The sequence below is a fragment of the Magnolia sinica genome, chromosome 13 (genome assembly GCF_029962835.1).
Source record: "Magnolia sinica isolate HGM2019 chromosome 13, MsV1, whole genome shotgun sequence".
NCBI classification, from domain to species: Eukaryota; Viridiplantae; Streptophyta; class Magnoliopsida; order Magnoliales; family Magnoliaceae; genus Magnolia; species Magnolia sinica.
The window spans coordinates 8,526,834-8,549,653 of record NC_080585.1 but is presented as its reverse complement, the minus strand read 5'-3'; the positions used below and the strand labels follow the sequence as shown (position 1 = coordinate 8,549,653).

General features: G+C 41.2%; 1 protein-coding gene across 1 annotated transcript; it reads right to left on the bottom strand.

Moving 5' to 3' along the window:
• Positions 1-17,469: 17,469 nt before the first annotated feature.
• On the bottom strand, positions 17,470-20,779 carry LOC131222684 (glycerol-3-phosphate acyltransferase RAM2-like). The gene is made up of 2 exons (XM_058217847.1): positions 20,135-20,779; positions 17,470-18,804 (listed from the first exon to the last, which is right to left on the bottom strand). The coding sequence occupies exons 1-2, from the start codon at positions 20,762-20,764 to the stop codon at positions 17,905-17,907; spliced, it is 1,530 nt and encodes a 509-aa protein (XP_058073830.1). The 5' UTR covers positions 20,765-20,779; the 3' UTR covers positions 17,470-17,904.
• Positions 20,780-22,820: the final 2,041 nt, after the last annotated feature.

Sequence of the window (22,820 nt, the reverse complement as noted above, 5' to 3'; positions counted from 1 at the left end):
GAAATTTTCATGGCAGGCCATTTAATTAACATGATGGACCTTGCACACATGTCAGATTTTTGAACGTGCCATGAAGAACCCTTGCCCCTAGGGCTATCCAAATAACTGGCATAGCCTCCTGATGAGGGGAATATCATGAATTTGTGCAGATTTTAAGGTAGATTTGGTCTCTCGCAAAAAAGGCTTGGTTTAACGATGAACTTAGTCCATCCCTATCGGAAAACGTAAAGGGTTGGATTTAGCGACCGACCACTATCTGTCGCTAAAATTTGCTTTTGCGGTGGACACTTATTAAACAACAGTGAATTTTCTTTTGATGACTATCAGGTGTAACAGATTTACGAAAGAAAAACAAAAAGCAAAATTAACGCGGATGTTATTTATATGCAGAAAATTTAGGGACGGACTAAATCCGTCACTAATTTCTGAACAAGTCCTTGGAGGACCTTGTCCGTTGCAAAATTCTATAATCACAATCCAGCTGCGTTTTTCCATAGATAGCAACGGATTTTTAATATTTGCGACGGATAGGATCCGTTCGTAATTGGCGACGGACTAAATTCGTTGCATATCTGTCTCAAATTTGCAACGGATACCATTCGTGATTTAATTTTTGCGACGAGGCAAACAGCGACGGACCAAAGCCGTCGTTAATTTAGTTTTGCGACGGATCTACTCCGTCGTTAATCTGATTTTCACTCCGGGTGTTCTCATGATGAGGCCGACCTTTGCATAGTTTTTCCTCCCTATGGGAAGGCCGGTTCCAATCATTGTAGATTAAACTAATCTTGTATAAGGATTGTGCATGGTCCCACCATTGTCTATGCATGGCATCTAACCTGTTCAGCAGTTTCACTCTACTATGAAAGTTCTACGTCCCAAAAAATAGGCAATCCAATGAATTTTAAGCTTTTGTGTGATCGTCAATTGTTTCCAATGGTGTGGCCCACCTAATGATTAAATAGGCTTGATTTTGGGCACATCCAACCATCAAACTTAATATGCAGGTTCGATGGCAACACAACACAGTGGCCCACAAGGGAACAACATACAAGCAGGCGGGTATTCATATGAATAGAAAGGTGAACAAGCAGGTGAATTACTATTTAAGTGCATGCGGTTCTTCTACTACACTTAGACCCAACAATTCAACAACGCAGCGTTTAATTCGAATATGTTGGCCGCTTCTCTATGATGGGACCTACATTATTGGAAATGGCCAAAAGATTAGCATTTGTGTCATGGTTTTTAGCCTAGGCAACTTGAATTGACTTATTTGATCTGGAGTTGAGTTCAGACTCGGCTGAGTTAGGAGTGACTAGTGTGCAACGGCTTTCTTCGCCACTTCACAACTTCACAATTGCATTGAGAAGATTGGCCAATTGAATGACTTGAAATGTCTGAAGAGAGATAATGGCATTGCTGATTTGCTGAGTTAGGAGTGACTAGTTTGCAGCAGCTTTCTTCCCCACTTCACAACTGCATTGAGAAGATTGGCCAATTGAATGGCTTGAAATGTCCGAAGAGAGCTAATGGCATTGCTGATTTTTTGTCTAAATCAATAACAACAATCCACCAGCAATGTTGGGGCTCTCTCCAAGACTATTTTCTACATACTATGATTCTGGACTCTTCTCTTGCGTTTACTCACTCCTAATATCAATCCCTCCCACAAATAACAAGTACAAAAAGCTTAGTTGGTTGGATAGGAATGGTGCTGATCATCACCACAGTACAAAAAGCTGGGTCAGTTTCGACCCAAAATGCACATTAGATGATGATACAAAACATTCACCTCTCGTATTCTTGCTGCACCGTCCATCATAAGAGGGAGCGACCCTTACCGTGGGGCCCACCTTGATGTATATATTCTACATCCATGCCATACATCCGTTTTGCAGATCATTTGAGGGTATGAGCCCAAAAATGAAGCAGATCCAAATCTCAGGTGGACCATACCATAAGAAACAGTGGTGAGCAACCATTAAAAAGTTTGTTGGCCTCAAAAGTTTTGGATTAAGCTGATATTTGTTTTCCCCTTAATTTAGATTTTCGTGACCTTATAAGCAAGTTGGATGGTAAATAAACATTACAGTGGGCCCTAGAAAGTTTTTAACAATGGGACATTCCATCACCATTTTATAGTATATATGGTCCAACTGAGATTTGGATCTACTTCATTTTTTGGCTCGTGAACTAAAATATACATACAGAATATAAACATACATCAAGGTGGGTCCCATTGCCAAAGTTGCACCTAATCCACTCCCATCATAAGTAGCATGTGTTGAACGGGTAATTGCATGCCTATGAAGATAAGTATAGCACACTGAAAAATATTTTGTTAACGGTTCGTATTCAAATCTATAAAATTCTAAGGCTAGGATCGTCATTAAAGTATGATTATGAGGTAATAGAATCTGTACAGTAGTAAATGGTTCATATCAATCTAACGATGCAATATCCAGGGCCTGAAACTGGTTAGTACTGTATCGTACATCTTATGATTCAAAGTACCTCAGGAGCAAACGGCTCCTTGGTGGGGCCTACATTAGCTCATATGTTGCATACACGTCACCCATTGGCAATATGCATTCGACGTTGGTGAATGGTCCCTTGAAATCAATGCACGTGAATATTCCTTCTTCCCATCGTTAGATTACGTTGCTAACTCAACAAACAGCTGATAGGTGCAAGGAACAACGTACCTTACTGATGGACGCGGATTTCCTGCCGAAAGCCTTCCACGGGAAGTTCCTGCGCAAGGATGCTGAGTGGGGCCATCGCCATGTTTGTGAGAAATCTACACCGTTGATATTCTTTGCGAGATCATTTTAGGCTATTCAAACAAAAATGAGGTGGATATAAAATTCAAGTGTACCACACGAAAGGAAACAGTGGGGATTCAGTGAGAACCGTTGAAACATTCCCGTGGCCATAAAAGATTTTTTTTAGGATACATTTTTTATATTTTCACTTCATCCCAGTGGTAATGACCTTATAAACGGTTTGGATGGCATATAAACATCACTGTTGACCCAGGGAGGTTTCAACGGTAGGAATTTCCCTACCCACCTTTTCCTTTAGTGCGGCCCACTTGAGTCTTGAATCCTACTCGCGTTTGGTCTCAAGTCCTAAAATGATCTCAAAAAACGTATGGACTGTGTAGATTTCTTACAAACTTCAAGGTGGGCCCCACCTAGGTTTGCGCAGGAACCTCCTGCGAAAGGTATTTGCAGGAAATCCGCGTCCTCATTGATAAAGTGAGTAGCTGCCACCTAAAAAGCAGGCGAGGCAGGGATATCCCACAGCATTAGTGAAGGCTTAATTAATATGAGAGCTTAAAATTAGGTGGTGAGTTTTTGTGCCAACATATAGGAACCACAGGATGCATGGGCGTATGCAAAGAAGCCACGTGCCAATATATAGAGTCAGTGTAAGATCTAAGTCGTCCAGAAGCAGTGGGGTCCACCTTGAAGATCGTAAGGGAGCCATCGTATTGACGGTCTGGATCAAAGGAACATGGGCATGCTTCCTTTAATCAGATGCTGTTGGATGATTAATTCATTGGAGCTCAATTCAGTCCAGACAGGACCAGGACCAAATCCCTATCCTCTCTCCCATAGGATTTGTCAGCTAAATTGGATGGGCTGACATATACACCAAGCATGCGAGTCCAAACAAGAGGAAAATCCAAAACTCAAGTGAGCCACATGAGTGAGGTTTGAATATCCACTGTTGAAACCTTAGTGGGGTCAAGGAAGTTTTGGATCTATGTTTTATTTGTATTTTCACTTCATCCAGGGAATCACCTTATGAAGAGTTCGATAGCATCTAAACATCGTGATGGCCCCAATAAGGTTTTAACGGTGGGTGTTTCCATCTCTATTGTTTATGTGGTATGGCCCGCTTGAGTTTTGGATCTCCCTTGTGCTTGGGCTCATGTACTTATAAAATGAGCCAAAGAAATGGATGGCCCGAGTGGATATAAGACAAAAATCATGGTGGGCCTCACAGATCTTTGGGCTGAAGGGGAGCCTGGTAAGACTCGGTTACAGCCAAGTTGTGTGTGGGGTGGGGGCCACATAGAGGTGGGCATCGAGTCGAGTCGGACCGAGTTAGGTCCAACTTGACTCGATCCGGTTTTGCCAATTCCCTGACCTGAACTCGATCCGACTCGGGACCAAGTCTAGCAAGCCTGACTTGATCCAAACCGAATCATAGCTGGGCTGAGTCGAACCGAGTCCGACTCAGTCAAAGAAACAAAAGTCGAATCGAGTTAGGTACGATTTGGATCACGCCACTAGTGAGGTTGAGCCAGGCGATCCACTTGCGAGGTAAAGCCAAGACGAGCCACCAAGTCGAGCCAAGGCGGGCCACCAATGTCACCAGCGAGGTCGAGCTAGTGCAAGCCACCATGCCTTAAAACGATCTCTTCAAATGGATGGATGGTGTGGATACAACACATACATCATAGAGGGGCCCAAAGAACATGACAATGTCACTTGAGTAGCTAATCCGCATCCGTCCAAAGCCAGGGGGCCACGATCGAGGTCCTGATCTTGGCTGGACCACCAGCGGCCTACACCCGAGCTCCCGAGCCAGGCCAGACCACCAGCGACCTGCACCTGAGGTCTCGAGCCAGGGTGGGCCACCAGCGGCCTACATCCGAGATCCCGAGTCCGAAAAAACACAGGAAAAAAGAAGTTAAAAAATAAACATACCTGATGAATGGACAAAGATGACTGGTAAAGATCAGGTGCTAGGCTACTGGCTAGCTTGTATTCCAATCGGGTTTTGTGCGGCGCCGGCACAGGTAGGGTTAGGGCAGATGAAATGGTAAAGGTAAAAATAAAAATAAAAAGTTTAATTTATACTACCTAATTCCAGTATGAGTCAAGTTTCAGATCAGAGTGGCTCTACTTGATTCCAACCCAACCTGGCATTCAATTCGGGTCAAGTTGGACGAGTCAGATCCACCAGTTCAAGCCAGGTCTTCCCCAACTCTAGGGCCACATGAGAAGTATTTTAATGAGGGAAAGGGGGGATATTTTTTATTTTTTATTTTTATTTTAAAGAGAGAGAGAGAGAGAGAGAGAGAGAGAGAAGGTAGTTTTTCTCTCCGGGTATTGGATCAGCACCGCATCAAAACATGTCACCTTGTAGAGCAGGACGCGGATTTCCTGCGAAAGCCTCCCCCAGGAAGTTCCTGCCCACTGCTGTTTGTGGGAAATCTACCCGTTCATCCGTTTTGCGAGCTCATTTTAGGACAAGTCACCAAAAATGAGGTGTATCTAATACTCAAGTGGGCCACACGAGAGGGAAAATTGAGTAAAGAAATATCTACCGTTGAAACCTTCCTGTCCAGCTTCAGCATGGTACGGTGCCACAGGTAATGGTCCTCTTGCCTGTAGGTCGCAGCTTCAGCATAGGACTTCAATCATAGCCTTCCTGTTTGGTCTGGTTGGGCATTAAAGCTTCCACCGCACAACGTACGTTTGGGACTCTCCACACTGGATAAGTTATTAGGAATAGCCTCACTTGCACTTTTACACGCATGCGGTCCCACCCAATGAATGGATTTGCCTGATTTCAAGCCACGACGCATGGACATTAGACCTCACAGAATGAACTGTCTCCATCTCATACACATGACAAGTCCATGTCACATCTTGAAAGAAGATGAACTTGCATTCAATCTTAAGGACCGGTCGATATTTTTTTTCCAAACAAGAGTGGCCCACCTATATAATATTAAATGGTGCATCCATAACCTTAACTATATATACCAGATTAATTTAAAGTACTGTCCCAATCCGGTAGGGCATCACCCATAAACTTTATGGGTGTATCAGTCCCTGTAGGTCCCAAACAACCTGATAGGAAGGGCGACATGGGTCGGTATTGGTGGTTAATGACACAACACCTTATACATCAACTTAAAACCTTGATACTAAACATGATTTATAGAACTGGTATGTGCAGCCCCATGCATATTGATATCGCTCATGAACGGTACAACTGTATTTGTTGAAACTTGTAGAAAAGAGATGCAACCGTTAGCATTATGCACAGACATCGTTGTCTTCTTTGAGATAGTTTATGTATCTTGAATAATTTCAAGTCTTATAAAAATGATATTATATAAATACATTTTTCTTCACTTTTTTTATCCAATGCCATGCAATACTTTTGCATTGAAAATATAAAAAAATAACACAAGTTTTACTCCTTAGTTAATATATTTTTTGTAATTATTAAAATACTTATATATAACAGTATTCACTAAAGATATCTAGTATGATAAAAAAGGCAACACATGATTTGTGGTGATGATGTTTTTATAACTTGAGTACACATGTGGTTATGCTCCTTTAAGATAAAAATTTTCACTTTAAAAATCTTATAGAATCTTAGGATTGGGACCTATCGCGTGGAACCAGAGATCTGAGAATTAAGTATTATGGAAGTTGTCCGCACTGGATTCTATGGCCAGAAATTTTGCGAGTGCAGTTCCTAATTTGAAGCCTGACATGCTATATGTCAGGTGAACATTATTATATCAATTGCAAATCTTGATACTACTTAAAAAGCATGAGCTTGCTCTTAAGGTGAGACACCACGAACTTATCTCGTAAACTTACACCTTAGTCTAGCCTGGCAAAGCCTGTAATGCAGACCTTTTGTTGAATTGCACAGGGAATGGTTCAAAAATCTCCCGCACCGGAAGATCCTAACCGTCAATATTTCGACTCTTTTGAAATTGAACATAGATCATTGTTGCTTTTTCCCATGAGGAGATCAACGTGGGTTATCTAACGTTGGGCATCATTTATCCACGTACATTGGGACTCCACAGGCTAATGGTACATATTGCAAACATGGGCTCCGTTTTCCAGAATTTAGAACCCACTGGAGGATTGCTAGAATACTCTCGTGTATGGAGACCAACCTGCTACACGCATAGAGCATCCAAGCCATTGAAATTTCAACCCCACCTGAAGATTATTGGGTACAAGATCAGGCAAATAGTACACTGCATGAAGAGAATAATGGACGGCGGAAGATCCATGCGTATCCAACGTGTTAAAGTGATTCAACCACAAAACGTAGCTAAACTTGGCACGTGCTTATGCACGTGCAAGCCCTCCCTTAGATAAATTTACAACTGTACGAACCCATTTAAGGCCCATTTAAATTTCTAAGCCCACTTCTTTTTACCTTTCAAAAGTAAGCCCCAAATGTACGGACGGCTTGCCAAAGGTCGAAAATGCCCATGCTTTTCCTTCAAGCGGATCGGTGGTGCTCGAAGACGAGCGCTGACGCTCCTCGAACTCCGAGTTGTACGACGGTTCAAAAGATATCAAAGTTACATGGCCCCACAGTTACGTATTTATTATATCCACAAAGTTCATCTATATTTCGAGATCATTTCGGAGCATTATCAAAAAAAAAAAAAAAAAAAAAATATACAAAGATCAACTGGACCACACCACAAAGAGCAGCGGAAAAATTGATTTTCACCGTTAAAAATTTTGTTAGGCCCACCATAACATTTATTTTCCATCCAATCTATTCATAAGGTCACAAAGACCCGGATGAAGAGGAAAAATAAATTTCATAATGATCCAAAACTTCTATGACCCCTAAAAAGGTTTCAATGGCAGACGTTCAATCCTCCACAACCTTTTGCAGTGTGGTCCGCTTGATAGATAGATCTGTCTTATTTTTCGTCTCAAGATTTAATACGAGTTTGCCAAATAGATGGACGGTTTGAATATAACACATACCTCATAATAGGACCGACAAAAAGCGGTGGGGATTACAACAGCAAAAAATAAAATAAAATAATAATAATTTCTATAGCTACGGATTATAACCGTAGCCATAGCGGTAGCCCTTGCCATTTCGATATGTCATTTTATATGTATTAAAGGTCTTTCGATATGTCTTTCAATATGTATCGAAGGTCTTCGATTAATCGAAAAAAGTCCAGAACTATCCAGCAAATTTGCCTCAAAAATTCTGTAATTTTCGAAGCTGATTTGACCAATAGTTATGGATTATAACCGTAGCCATAATTGTAGTCTGTGTTATTCTATAATTTTTTATTTTTTTTATTTTTTTACATGGAGAACTTTATCCTACCTACAATTTTCTCTAATACATATTTATATAAATATGTATATATAAGCATATAAAAAAAATTCTCCCTTTTTTTCATTTCTTTCCTTCTTCATTGAACAAGAATATCTTCTAAACTAAAATTAGTTACTTGATGTACCCTATATGATTTTGGGGTAGGAGAAGCTACTTTAGCTAACAAATCTAGTTATTTTTCAAGATTCCGTCAGGTCTATGGTCAAAATTCCATTTCATTCACTTCGCGGTCAATTTCAATCAGTTCGCGGTCAATTTCATTCATTTCATTTACTTCGTGATCAATTCCATGCATTTCATGGTCAATCTCGGCGATTCCGTTTTGATTCAGGGTCATTTCCATGCATTTCACGGTCAATTCCCTTCACTTCACGGTCATTTCCATGCATTTCACAATCAATTCCCTTCACTTCACGGTCATTTCCATGCATTTCACGGTCAATTCGCTTCACTTCACAGTCATTTTCATGCATTTTACGGTCATTTTCATGCATTACACGGTCAATCCCAGCGATTCCGTTTTGATTCACGGTCATTTCGGCGTATTTTATGGTCATGCCCCTTCACTTTACGGTCTTTTCGACGCATTTCGCAGTGCAATCGCTTCACTTCATGGTCATTTCCATGCATATCACGGTCATTCCCCCCTATTCCGTGTTGATTCATGGTCATTTTGGCGCATTTCACAGTCATGCCCCTTCACTTTACAGTCATTTTCGTGCATTTCGCAGTCCAATCGCTTCACTTCACGGTCATTTCCATGCATATCACGGTCATTCCCGCCTATTCCGTATTGATTCACGATCATTTCAACGCATTTCACAGTCATGCCCCTTCACTTCAGGGTCATTTCTGCGCATTTCGCGATCCCATCACTTCACTTCACAGTCATTTTCATGCATATCACAGTCATTCCCGCCTATTCTGTGTTGATTCACGGTCATTTCGGCGCATTTCACGGTCATACCCCTTCACTTCACGGTCATTTTCGCGCATTTCGCGATCCAATTGCTTCACTTCACGGTCATTTTCATGCATATCATGATCATTCCCGCCTATTCCATGTTGATTTACGGTCATTTCGGCGCATTTCACGATCATGCTCCTTCACTTCACGGTCATTTCTGCGCATTTCGCGGTCCAATTGCTTCACTTCATGGTTATTTCCATACATATCACGATCATTCTCACCTATTCCGTGTTGATTTATGGTCATTTTAACGGTGAAAATCAATTTTCCCACTGCTCTTTGTGGTGTGGTCCCGTTGATCTTTGGATATGATTTTTTTTTTTTGATAATGCTCCGAAATGATCTCGAAATATGGATGAACATTGTAGATATAATAAATACATAACTGTGGGCCCATGTAACTTTGATCTCTTTTGAACCGTTCTTACAACTCGGAATTCGAGGAGCGTCAGCGCCAACCGATCCGCTTGAAGGAAAAAAGCAGAGGCATTTTCGACCTTTGGCAAGCCGTCCGTACATCCGGGCCTTATTCTTGTATGGTAAAATGAGGTGGCCTTCGTCTCGTAAGTGGGCATAAATGGGTCGTACAGTCGTAAATTTCTCATCATTTTAAAGTGCGAGCAAAAAAGTGAGGCAGATCGACAGCTCAAAATCAATGTAGACTATATATATACACCTACTGTTGAAATCTTTCCAGGGCCCACCGTTAACCTTAACTGACATCCAACCTCTTCATAAGGTCAGGACAACCTTGATGAAGGGAAAACACAAATATATGCCTTGATCCAAAACTTTTGTGGCCCTAGGGAATTTTCAATGGCAGGAAATGATTCCCACTGTTTTCTGTGGTGTGGTCTACTTGGGCTTTGGATCTTCCTCATTTTTGGACTCATGCCCTAAACTGATCTGAAAAAAATTAATAAATGGACGGTGTGGATATATCTCATGCATCATGGTGGGGCCCACACAACTTCCCCACGTCATAACGGTAGAGGGAGGTGCCGTGTTATTGCAGGGAGCGGATTAGGTGTCATTGGGTAACACGCCAGTGAGTGTCGCTCTGACCGTGGACCACCTCGTTGTATGTTTTATATATTCAAGCCGTCCATCAGTTTTTCTAGATCAGTTGAGGCATGGTCCCAAAAATGAAGCAGATCCAAATCTCAGGTGGATCACACCACAGGCAAAATGAAGCAGATCCAAATCTCAGGTGGATCACACCACAGGAAAACAGTGGTAGTTAAATGCCCGCCATTAAAAACTTCGTAAGACCTAATCTTTATTTTCCACCTAACTTAGTGATTAGGTTACACATACCTACTGAAAAAAGAGAACACAAATGTCGGCTTCATTCAAAACTTTTAAAGCCTCGAGAAGCTTTTAAGGGTCGGCGTTTAATTACAACAGTTTCGTTTGGTATGGTCTATTGGTCCACCTGGGATCTGGATCTGCATCATTTTTAAGCTTATGCACTACAATAAGTTATTAAAATGCCCTAAAATAAGTCGTCAGAATGGTGGGACGGCATGGATGTAAAGGTGGGCAACCTCATTTTTTCACCGTGTTACGGTGTATGGCATATGACGGTAGTACGTGGGCCCACCATGATGGATGTGTTTTATCTCTACTGTCCATCGAGTTATTCAGATTATTTTAGGGCATGAGCCACCAACCTTGGCACTTTTTCAGCTGAATGTGGACCGTTGCTGTATTTTGCTTCCAGTTGAATGTGAACATTGCAGATCATCAAGCCCACCAAATGGGTGTATGCACGCCCGATTCAAGATCCAAGCCTGCAAATCTAATCTCAGCTCATCCAACTCCTGGCGATTGCATCAGCTTTCTTTCGCATTCGAAAAAAGAGGACTACAGGACCTCGGTTTTTTGATTCCTACCATGGATGGACCATGGTTCAGTGATCCGTACAAATGGTCTGTTGAGACCCACCATGGTTAGACCATGCCTCAAAAATCTTTTAAATTAAAAAATCCCAACCTTCTAATCTCTACAAGAAAACATTTAAAAAGACAAATGAACCAAGGGTGGCCATTCAATTAAAAATAAAATAAAATAATTCCAACGATTAGTGCCTGCGAAGACATTTTCGCCCATGGATGTCCATGTAGGTTCACGTCATGCCAACGACCTAGATCACTACAACCATGGCCCCACTTGAAATATTGTAGGACGACTCTATCCTTCTTATTATATCATAGAGAAGTACTCCAAGATCCTAAGTCAGGGTGCACTTTGTATAGGTGGGTTCATTGGTTCCATGATCAATAATATTGTCAATAGGAAATCCGCTATGGATGCACCATGCAAAATAATAATAATAATAATAGAAGAATTAAGAAGAAGAAGAAGATCATCCTGACCCTCTAATTGACTTTTATTAGTTAAATATGAAATGTTATTGTATTTCTCTTACTAGTTATCTAGTTCAAGGATACCCAATCAAATAGTTACATGTATTCTATCAAGAATAATATTGTACATGGGAAATTCATCAAAAGGTTATGTTATAATTGGGCATAGGAATGTCAAATTTGATGGCATAGCAAAGATATACATCCTCTCATACCGTTAAAAAGATAGAAACTGAGACAATAAGATCAAATACAAAGAATTGTCAATTTTAAGACATTTATGATTATATTTGCCTAACAAGTTTTTGTGAAAAATATACTTAGTTTTTAGATATCGTGATTTTTTCATGACAACTTATCAAATACATTTTTTAGTATTTATAAGTTCTAAAATTCACTACTTCAAATTTTTAGTACTTAAATTAATTTTCAGACCTTACTTTTAATTTACCAAATGGCACCTTATTAAGTGCTTAAATTAATTTTCACTGAAAATATGATTTTTTTTTTTTTTCAACTCTCATTCCTTCACTTTTAATATTGAATGTTGAATGCTGAGAGTGGCAGTGCATTAAAATTTATTTTCACTTTTGGCTAAAATATTCTTAAAATTATTTAAAAACTATAATTCAGTACTTTAAACTTTCAACATTTAAATTAATTTTCAGAGATTATGTTGGAGACACCGCTAATGTTTTTAAAATTTATCCTTAATAGCATTTTTTGTGAATTGATGTCCTTGATTAGATTATGCTCTTATTTTCAGATTAATTTTCTTCCCTTCTCTTTCCTAATTGCATTTTCCTCCCTTAGAAGCCATTGACACAATTATATTATTCACACATTTAAAACCGCACGATAAAAGCAACAAGATGCAACTCCAATCTTTAATGGTTTTTGTACAAAGTCTTCTTCTATGACTCTCTTTTAACTCATTTCTTTTAAAAACCACCCACGTTCTTGCTTTTCTTTTTTTTGTTTTTGTATGCCCTTCACTGTAAAGAAGAGTACAATATATTAAAAGCCAATCTAACACCGAACTTATAGACCCATTGGCATTTATAGAGTTGGATACAAACAGACTTCAATTATAACAAAGAGTTAAATTTTAAAGTAAATATAAATTTCCACATCTATCTCTCAATCCATTTGGTGATAGTTGCAGATGAGATGGTGAAGATACGTGTAACATACCATAGGCTTATTGATAGAGTGCTTTTAAGGCATGCTTGGTATGTGGGCTTATGTGGGATAGAACTGCATTTGGTTCCGTGTAATTCCATTCCTCGTTTGGAGATGGTGAGAACAATTGAGATATGTGGGATGGAATCACATTTGGTCTCAGGCGGGATTTCTGATTGATAGAATTGCATTTGGTTCCATGTAATTCCATTCAAATGACGGCAAAAATGATTGAGATTATGTGGGATGGAATTACATTTGGTCTCATGCGGGATTTCTGATTTCATTGAAATCCATTACATTTGTGGGACACACATTTATGCATGTGTTTTATTCACACCATCCATTGATATGTGTCATTTATACGTGACATTCAAGTCATATACGTGTGTGCAGCAGGTGAACCACAACAATTGTGAATCTGGTCCATTAATTACAATTTCATAGTCCACCAAACACAGGGTTGGCTTAATATAGTTTTTGTTGGAGGAATAATTTGATTCAAACGTAGGAGTTGAATGGCTAAAATACCATGGTATTTCCAAACATACAATCATTGTGCAATAATGGTGTTAATCCCATCTAATGCAATTCCATATCATTTAATCCTATGAACCAATCAAGCCCTTATTCTAGTATAGCGTTGTTCGGTTGACTGAAGAATTCTTGTGTCAACCGAAGCACACTATGATGTTTTCGGTCGATCTTGACCAACAAAATCTGTTGATGTCTGAGGCGGGTGACCGAGAAAAACATGTAAGTGCTCGGTTTTGTTGTTAAGTCTATACGGGGGTTATCTAAACTGGGTTAATATGGGATTAGAGTTACTCTGAGAGAATGGAATGAGTAACATGTTTTCAAGAATTTTGAGGGAGAATATAGGATATCTCATCCGTAAGTTGTTTCATCTCTTATAACTTCCTAATTATAGTGGATTGTTTATCGCTTGATATGGTGAGTTTTTTCCGTCAAGAATTTTTCCTCATAAAATCTGATGTAGAGCGGGTCATGGACAGTTTCATGGCCAAGATGGATCAGAAAAGGCCCGGTCGACGACAGAAGTGATCCGGACCATCGGACCTTAGATCGGGCGTATCTCGCAATCCGGAATGAGTTAGCTGACGTAAAATATATGATTTTGGAGTAGAACGAGCTACTTTAGCCAACCAACCCTGCTATGCCGGGTTGCGAAGCCCGAAATTGTGAAAAACCCCTTGATTGACGGTCGTTTCCCTGTTTTAATTTCGTTTTTACTATAAATAGTAAGTTTTAGTTTGATTATAACTCTTCATCCGTTGGGCTTTAGGAGTTGCGCCCAACGTGAAAAGAGCTTAGAATAATTAAGGGAACGGTTTGGTGAAGCCAAATAGGACACTATTTTTGGCCGAAAACCTTGCGCACTAGTAGACATCACGACCGTCTATAAATAGTAAGTTTACTATTTATAGTAAGTCGCGGATTCTAGGAGTTTGAGTTGTAGTTTGAGTATGATTTCTTTCCCATTGCTTGATACCCTTATTTAAAGGGTTGTGAACTCGTTTTTAATCATTCATCAATCAATTTCGAATTTATTAGAATTTACTTCTATTTTCTGCTTTCTTTCCTCGTGGATTCGAGAAGTCTCTGTGAGGAGTCCAGAGAAGTTCTGTGGATTCGGAATAGTTATCCTCTTGAGGAAGATGGTGCTCGACTCACGTCCTTCCCTGCGTCAAAATCCGTGTGTTCTTTGTGATTGCTTGTACGTCGTGTGATTCCATTTGAGGTTGCTTCTGTGTCGGACAAGTCATGTTAAGACTTGTCGCATCCCCAACAACTGATATTAGAACGTAAGTTAGGTTTTCAGATAGAATTTGAGACATGGCATTGATGGGATCAAATGTGAAGTTCAAGATAGAAAATTTATAGGTAAAAATAAATTTGAATTATGGAGGTTTAAGATAGAGGCCTTCCTAATTCAACAAGAACTATAGCAAGCACTCTTTGTCAAAGCGAAACATCCCGATTCGATGAAAGAAGAGAATTGGGATGAACTTGATCAGAGGGCAATTAATGCAATTCAATTATGCTTGGCCAATGAAGTCTTTTATAATATTATTAATAAGATGACTATCACAGACCCCTAGGTGAAGTTGGAAAGCATCTACATAACGAAATTACTCTGCAATCGTTTATATCTGAAAAGATAGACTCGTTTGAGTCATTGGGTTAACTTACTTGAGTATTGGCTCAATGGTTGCTCCTAATAATCAAACGTTAAAGAAGGTTTTTTTTTTTTTTTTTTAATTGTTTTTTCAAATTTACATTGACACTTCAACCGTACAATGTATTGATTTAGATTGTTCATCAGGTCCAGCACACATTTAATAGACTACTATTGCAAACATCACACTGATGTGACCAATGTTAACCATTTGATTAATGGCCTTTAAAATGAATGGTCAAGATTGTTATATAAAATCAGCAATTTTATCATCTATTTTTTAGGGCTCTTCATGGATTACCCACGACTCTGAACAATCACTTTTGTTAGGAAATCATAACCATTCCCTCCATCACTTGATCAAAGAATGGCTATAGGAAAAAAGGACCAACCATGGATGGATAAGATCATCTGATCAGTAAATTTTTTGCATGAGAGCGCATGAAATGTCCTCTGGAGGGAAATGGATTGGCTACTCCCCCTAACACCAGCCGGTGGCTGGTGGTTGGTGCTCTGTGGGCCCATCATGATGCACGTGTTTCATCCATGCTGTTCATCCATTTTTACAGATCATTTTAAGGCTGATCCCAAAAAAATGAGAGGGATAAAAATATCAGGTGGACCACACCACAGGAAAACAATAGTAATTGGATTCCACCATTAAAATCCTCCTAAGGCCCACTGTATTGTTTATTTGGCATCCAATCTGTTGATTAGGTCGACCTAGATGAAGGGAAAAAACAAAGATCATCTTGATCCAAAACTTTTATGGCCCCCAAAATGTTTTCAATGGTCAACATTCATTCAACACTATTTCCTGTAATGTGGTCCACTTGATATTGTGATATAACTCATTTTTGGTCTCATACCATAAAATGATCTAGAAAAATAGATGGCCGGCATGGATGAAACGCATACATCATGGTGGGGCCCACAGAACACCGACCATCAGCCATTGGCTGATGGCAGGGGGAGTAGCCAATCCGTTTCCCCTCTGGACATTAATCAACAGCTCAGGTCCGTCGACTGGACTGTCCAAGTGAACCGATGCACCTAGGAGCACTATAACAGGGCATTGGAGCTCTCCCTCTCCCTCTCTCTCTCTCTAGGAGAAGTAGCTGTAAGTACTGTGCGTGCCCAAGAATGCCCCTATGCCACTCCCGTCGAAGGGAGTCCCTGTGACCCTAAGCTCTGTGGGTCCACCGCGATGTCCTTGTGACATCCACTCCCTCTATCAGAGCTCCGCAGCTTATGTTAGGACATTATGCAGATCCAACACTCGAGGGATGCGGTTTGGCTAGTGACCCCAACACTAACCAGTTAGCTGGTGTCAAAGCTCTGTGGGCCCCATATAATGTATGTGTTTTATCCATGCTGTCCATCCATTTCGCCAGCTCATTTTAGGTAATTTTCCCAAAAATAGAAACGATCCAAAGTTGAAGTGGACCACACCACAGGAAACAATGGAAATCGATTAATGCTTACTGTTGAAAACTCTCCGGCGGCACAGAAGTTATTGCCTATTTGAGACCACCGTGTTGTGCACGGGTAATCAACCTGGGCATTAAGTGAGCCGCGTGCCAATGATAAATGCACAAAAGTTAGGATAGAAAATCTCAAAGAAACTTCAAATTCACGTAATGGCCTACATGATTATTAAACTGACCTTTCGGGGAGTCCAGCGGTCATAGTGGGGAAGCTCTTTTGAACTAGTTGGATGCCATACATCCATGATTATGGACCACGCACAACCCTTATTATAAAATCCACCCTCAGCCCCATAAAATATCCAAGACGACAGTATGCACCAAAACTTCTTGTAATTGGCCACAGCTTGTTTAATAGGCACTAAAAAATGGGCTCTTTATCTTCTTCTTCTTCTTCTTCTTCTTGTAATTGGCCATGAATAGGGAAGTAGGGACCTAGGGGCTCATCTATTCCTAGTTAATAAGGTATCATAGATCATATATTGTTGGTTACGAGTAAAATTCATATATAATCTATAGGATATATAGCCTCGGTAGTTTTGAACATTTTTCTGTTACAATTAGTCTTAGAGATTTATTATTAGAGGATAAGCTGTCATTAAAAACGTAATTCCCTACTAAGGGACCCTTGAGAGTTTCAAAATTACATTTATTGCATTAGCTCATGTTAGAACATTAGTTTCAAAATTACTTAGACAGAGATTTTGAATGAGCCCACAATGAAGATAATAATGAATGTAGGTCGTCCTCCCTTCCTTTTTCTTTAACTCTTCATCAGTAGACCTCACCTTTCACTCCGCCTCTCTTCTTTTTTCTCTTCCATATGAAATCTCTCACATTTTTCTCTCTATCCCCTTTTTTCTCCACATGCATCACACGTACTATATCTCTTAATTACAATTAACTTAAATGAGATGGACTCATTTTTAAGTGGTTAGCAAACATGCCCTAGTTACCAATTTATTAATTACAAATCACACGTGCAAGCATTATATAATACAGTGTGATTTGGACATTAAAGACAAAATAGAGTATATGTTTTTGTATTTTTTTTCAAAAGAAAGAAAGAAAATGGTAAATATGGGGGCCCCGGTTACATGCTTTATTACAATAATCTCTATTTAGAAATTCTCACACAGCTTGACACAAGTAAGAACTTTCATCTCATGCCCTAACCCCAACATCTTAAACCCAAGAAGAAGAAAATACACTACCATTTTAATACTTAAAAGAAAAATGGACCATCCTCATGTTCGGTTACTCATCCAAGGTACGCATTTGCACGCATATACATCAATCTAAACCATTCAAGTCGTAGGGCCCATTGTGATTGAATGATGAAACTATCAACTTGTCCTATCAAAATGGATGGATGAGAATTAAACCATTGAATCAGGTTATTAATATCGTCCGATCCATATGATTTTTAGGCTACGATCCATCCAAGTAAGGCCCTGCGATTAGGACGGTCGGGATTGCCATGTTTACATGCAACAGATACGGTGGACGTGTGTAACCGCTTAAACATGGGGTTTTCTAGCAACCCATGACTTGGTTGCGCTTGAGCTTGGGTTTCTCTGCGACGGTCCCATCGTTCCCAGCAAGTGCTCTGTATTTATCTTTTCTAGTGAAACTGGTGCACTCATATGAGAGACTTGCAGCTATGACCCTTTGTATGTAGTTAGCCACTTCATGGCTAGATTTCCCAGCACTGCATGTAAGTTCATGTGGCAACTTACTCAGGAACGTGACTTCATACGCCGGACTCGGGTTCATGAAGAAGTAAAATGGGTCCATCCCTTTCCACCCTCGAGCTGTGGTCCCATGGAACATGCTCATCCGATTAGCCATCGCCACTGGGACAATCTGGTCCGTTAGTTCTGCAAACAACGCCGAGAACCTCAGCAAGAATGGCTCGCGACAGGTGGTCCCCTCTGGGCATATGACAAGGTCTCCCTCCTCTAGTAGCTTCTTGATCATAGCGGCATCGGTGGCGCGGTCACGTGTGAGACGCACGGTCTTAATGGGGGAGAGGAACTCAGAGAGGCGGGACACGGAGTATGTGACTGCAGCGATCGGACGGCCCAGGGCCGTCGAGAGGAAGATGGGATCGAGAAGACTCCTGTGGGAGCAGATGAAGAGGACGCCAGTTTGGCCCAGTGATTTCTGAGCTGGGGGAGGTGGGGTCCCTTTAACAGTGACTCGGACTCCAAGTGCCCAAAATGCATAGTAGACCAACGGCATCGGGAGAAGTGCACCAGCGGCGATTCGAAGGCAGGCAAGCAAAAAGCCTACTGGAATCCATAAGATGGTCAGTAAGGCCATCAACGGCGTAGGTTTCTGGACCAATCGACCATCATGGAAGACGATCGGCTTCGGTAGCTTGTCTCGGCTTACTGGGTCCACCTCAGGCTTTGGTGGGACCATGTAGCTTTCCTGTGCACACGCAAGTATTATGTTAATTTATTTGATTTTGTAATTATCAAAGCATTATCGGGTTCACTTCTGTAAATGATCTTGTACATCCATTTTTGCATGAACAGATTGGACAGTTCCTGATCAACCTATGAACGGTGGACTGGACCTGATGACGGTACAGATAGGTGATTTGGATCCCAGCCGATCCATTTGGAACGGAGTGCATGGTTATCCTAAGGCCCACTGTACTGTTTTTCTGACATCGAATCTGTTGATTAGGTCATAAAGACCCAGATGAAGGGAAAAAACAAAGATCAGCTTGATCCAATACTTTCATGGCCCTCAAAGAATTTTTAATGGTCGAAGTTCATTCAACACTGTTTCCAGTAATGTCGTCCACTTGAGATTGGGATATACCTCATTTTTTTGTGTAATATCATAAAATGATCTATAAAAATAGATCGACGGCATGGATGAAACACATACATCACGGAGGAGCCCATAGACCACCGAACACCAGCCATTGGCAGGTGGCAGGGGGAGTAGCCAATCCGTTTCCATTCTATAGACGTTTGTATTAGAAATAATCATATACATCGGATGTATGTGGACTTCCAATACAGCCATTTCTTTTTTACCTATTAATCGGATGTTAATAATATCAGATCCATGCAAAACCATGAGGCCATCACATGGTACGAAAATCAGTCAAATCCAAAAGTGGAGGACACAACATCGTAACCATTGTATAGATGGTGTATGATTCTCTGTACTTGTACGATGCACCTAATAAGCAGGTCGGCCTGATTTTTATACTAAGTGATCATCATGGTGTGGTCCACCTTTTGAAAGGATAGAATATTCACATGTAACAAAAATGATGGGAAAATTCACGTACAGCCGCTGCATGCATGTGATCATTTCTACGTTTGTCCATGCGCGTCGTACAGCCCCACATGCACCGAAAGAAAACCGAGTATTTGAAGGACTAGGTGTCATTGGTGAAAAGAAAAGATGCTTTTTTCGATAATCGAAACCACCGAAAAGTCGTTTCATCCTCCATACGGTGGTTTTGAAAGATGCAACCTACGTACGTCCACCAAAGATCTCAATTTCAGCTCTTAAATTCAAATTTTATGATTAGGTGAGTGGGGCCCACCGCGCCTCCATATCAGATGAATATTGAAATTCAAGAAGTTGGTAGATAAGCTTTTAATCTAATCTAATTGAAAACATATTAGCAATAATCAGGGCTATCTAAACCGTTCAATTACAATCGATCGGATCCGTTCGTAGCCTGATTCACCACACAAATGTGTAATCTAATATACATGTGAAGAATGCAAACCTGGCAAAGTGACATGAACGGGAAATCGGTCCTCCGATCGCCGAGTCCGATCTCCGGGGAAGCATCTCCAAAGGTCTCACGTAGTGCGGTCGCCTTGTTACGGCCGACCAAGACCCCAGTGCGAAGAACAAACCCAGTGGCTCGACCTTTGTAAGTAGAGATCTCAGTCCCGATGACTTTATCAGCACCCAAGTATTCCTTAAGGAATGCTTCCACCATAATCCTTGGATTGGCCGTGAGAACACATCGCCGACCGCACGATGAGAATACCCGCCACGACTCGGGGTGGAGATCGGTCGAGTAGAACTTCGGAAGGACAGCACGTGCCACCGATTCAATATCAGCCACCTTCATCCCCGCTAGCGTCGCGAAGATTAGAACTTGGATCCCAGCCGATTCCGATACAAAGTAGTAAAGAACGCCAGCGATCGGCGATGCAAGGAGCAAGAATAGGAGCCGTAGGATGCCACCCACCTCAAACGCGACCAGTGCAAAGTAAGGGAATGAGCTGCGGCCACGTAGGAGTGTCCCATCCATGTCGGCGACCACCGTGTGCTTTTCACGTCCGATCGATGCGCACTTGTCGACCGACTCGAAACGATGGTTGGATTGATTAGGATGGTGGGCCATGATCAGGAGATTGGCGTATGTTAGAAAAGAGGCGAAGGTTGTTTTGAGGTTGGGACGCATAGCTATGTTTGGTGCATGTATATATAGAGAAAAATGGAAAGCCCCACGTAGTATAAGTTAAACGCAAGAGAGCATTGCGTGTGAAAATAGAGGGGAGTTGGAAGCAGGAGCGGACAATGCACCCTGTTTACAATATCAATGGTTGCGCCGAGATTTCCAAAATGACGGAAGGGCTTTGGATTCACCGCGCAGGTGGGCGCACGGTAAAGTTATCGTTCGCACCGCCAAGTCTGTCTTCTTTCACTCTACCTTGATGTTGACTGGACCCCATTTCCTCGCCCTTTAGTTAGTTACTGTTGCTTCCTCTTTCCAAAATGACGGTCTCACAGGTCGTTTGGTAGTCCGCTGACTACGAAATCATTTAGTCAAGTGGGGCCCACTGTTAGTTACCGAATGCACTTTTCTGGGACTCGCGGTTCGTAAGTGCCCACGTGGCGCCAGTGTGAGAGATCCGGTCCGTTCATGATGGAAAGGGATTGGCTACTTCCCCTGCCACTAGCCAATGGCTAGTGGTCGGTGCTCTGTGGCCCCAGCAAGATGTATGTGTTTCATCCTTGCTGTCCACCCATTCTTACGGATCATTTTATGGTACGAGCCCAAAAATAAGGTTGATCTAAATCTCAATTGGACCACACAATGTTGATTGAACACCCACCGTTAAAAACTTCTTGGGGCCACAACAGTTTTAAATCAACCTGATATATATTTTTTACCCCTTCATCCAAATCTGTATGACCTAATCAACAGGTTAGATGTCAAATAACCATTACAGTGGCCCCAGGAGGTTTTTAATGGTGGACATCCAATCACTACAGTTTTCTCATGGTGTGGTCCACCTGAGATTCAGAACTACCTAATTTTTGGGATCAAACCCTAAAATTATCTTTCAAAATGGACGGACAGGGTGGATAAAACACATACATCATGGTGGGGTTCATATGGCGCTGACCACTAGCCACTTGGCTGGTGGCGGCGTCACTGGCCGAACAACGTCCGTTCATGGGACGCAGATTAGTTATAATGACAGGTTGAGTAGCGAGACTGGCTTCTGAAATGACGTCACAAAGTTCTGTGGGCCCACCATGATGTATGTGTTATATCCACACCGTCCATCAATTTTGAGAGATCATATTAACGGATGAGCCAAAGAATGAGACAGATCCAAAGCTCGAGTGGACCCCACCAAAGAAAAAAGTGGAGAGAATGACGCCCACTATTTAACACTTGTAAGGGCCACAAAAGTTTTCGATGAAGCTGATATTTGTGTTTTCCCTTCTTTAATGTGTGTGTTGATACATGGACACGTTGGATCTCAAATAAACATCATGGTGGACCTTAGTAAGGTTTCAACGGTGGACGTCACTCTCCCCACTGTTTTCTTTGATGGGTCCACTTCATCTTTGGATCTGCCTCATTCTTTGGATCATGTCATAAAATGATCTTTCCAAATGGATGAACGGTGTCGATATAATACATACATCATGGTGAGCCCACAGACTTAGTGACGTCACTTCAGTGGCCAATCTCGCTGCTCAACCCGTCAGTAGCTAATCCGCGTCCCCGTTCACGTCGCTTCCTTCCGGACGCGGATTGGGTACTTCCCAGCCCGACCCTAGCTAGGAACGGTCAGGGACTATGAGGGCCACCGCGATGTATGGATTTTATACATACCGTCCGTCCGTTTTGTCCTATCATTTTAGGGTTGAGTAAAAAAATGAGGCAATTTGCATGTTAAAAACTATTTCACAAAATAATATTTAAAAACAAAAGACAATATAGTTTTACATTAGACTGAATCACATATGTAATGTGTTGTCTTTAAAGTTTAATTCACCCCCTTTTCCCTTTGAATTGAGATTGCCGGTGAATTTACCAGTGAATCACTACAACCACATTGCCTCACTGCACATGTGTTCTAATGTGTAAACTGAGCATCTCTCTCTCTTCATTTATCTGAGTAAGAATACTTGACATACAAGCATTTATAAACTAAAAG

Excerpts from the sequence above, each read along its gene's own strand:
- LOC131222684 (XM_058217847.1), bottom strand. The coding sequence starts at position 20,764 with ATGGCCCACCATCCTAATCAATCCAACCATCGTTTCGAGTCGGTCGAC. Across the intron at positions 18,805-20,134 it reads CGTTCATGTCACTTTGCCAG|GAAAGCTACATGGTCCCACC; the intron begins GTTTGCATTCTT and ends GCGTGTGCACAG.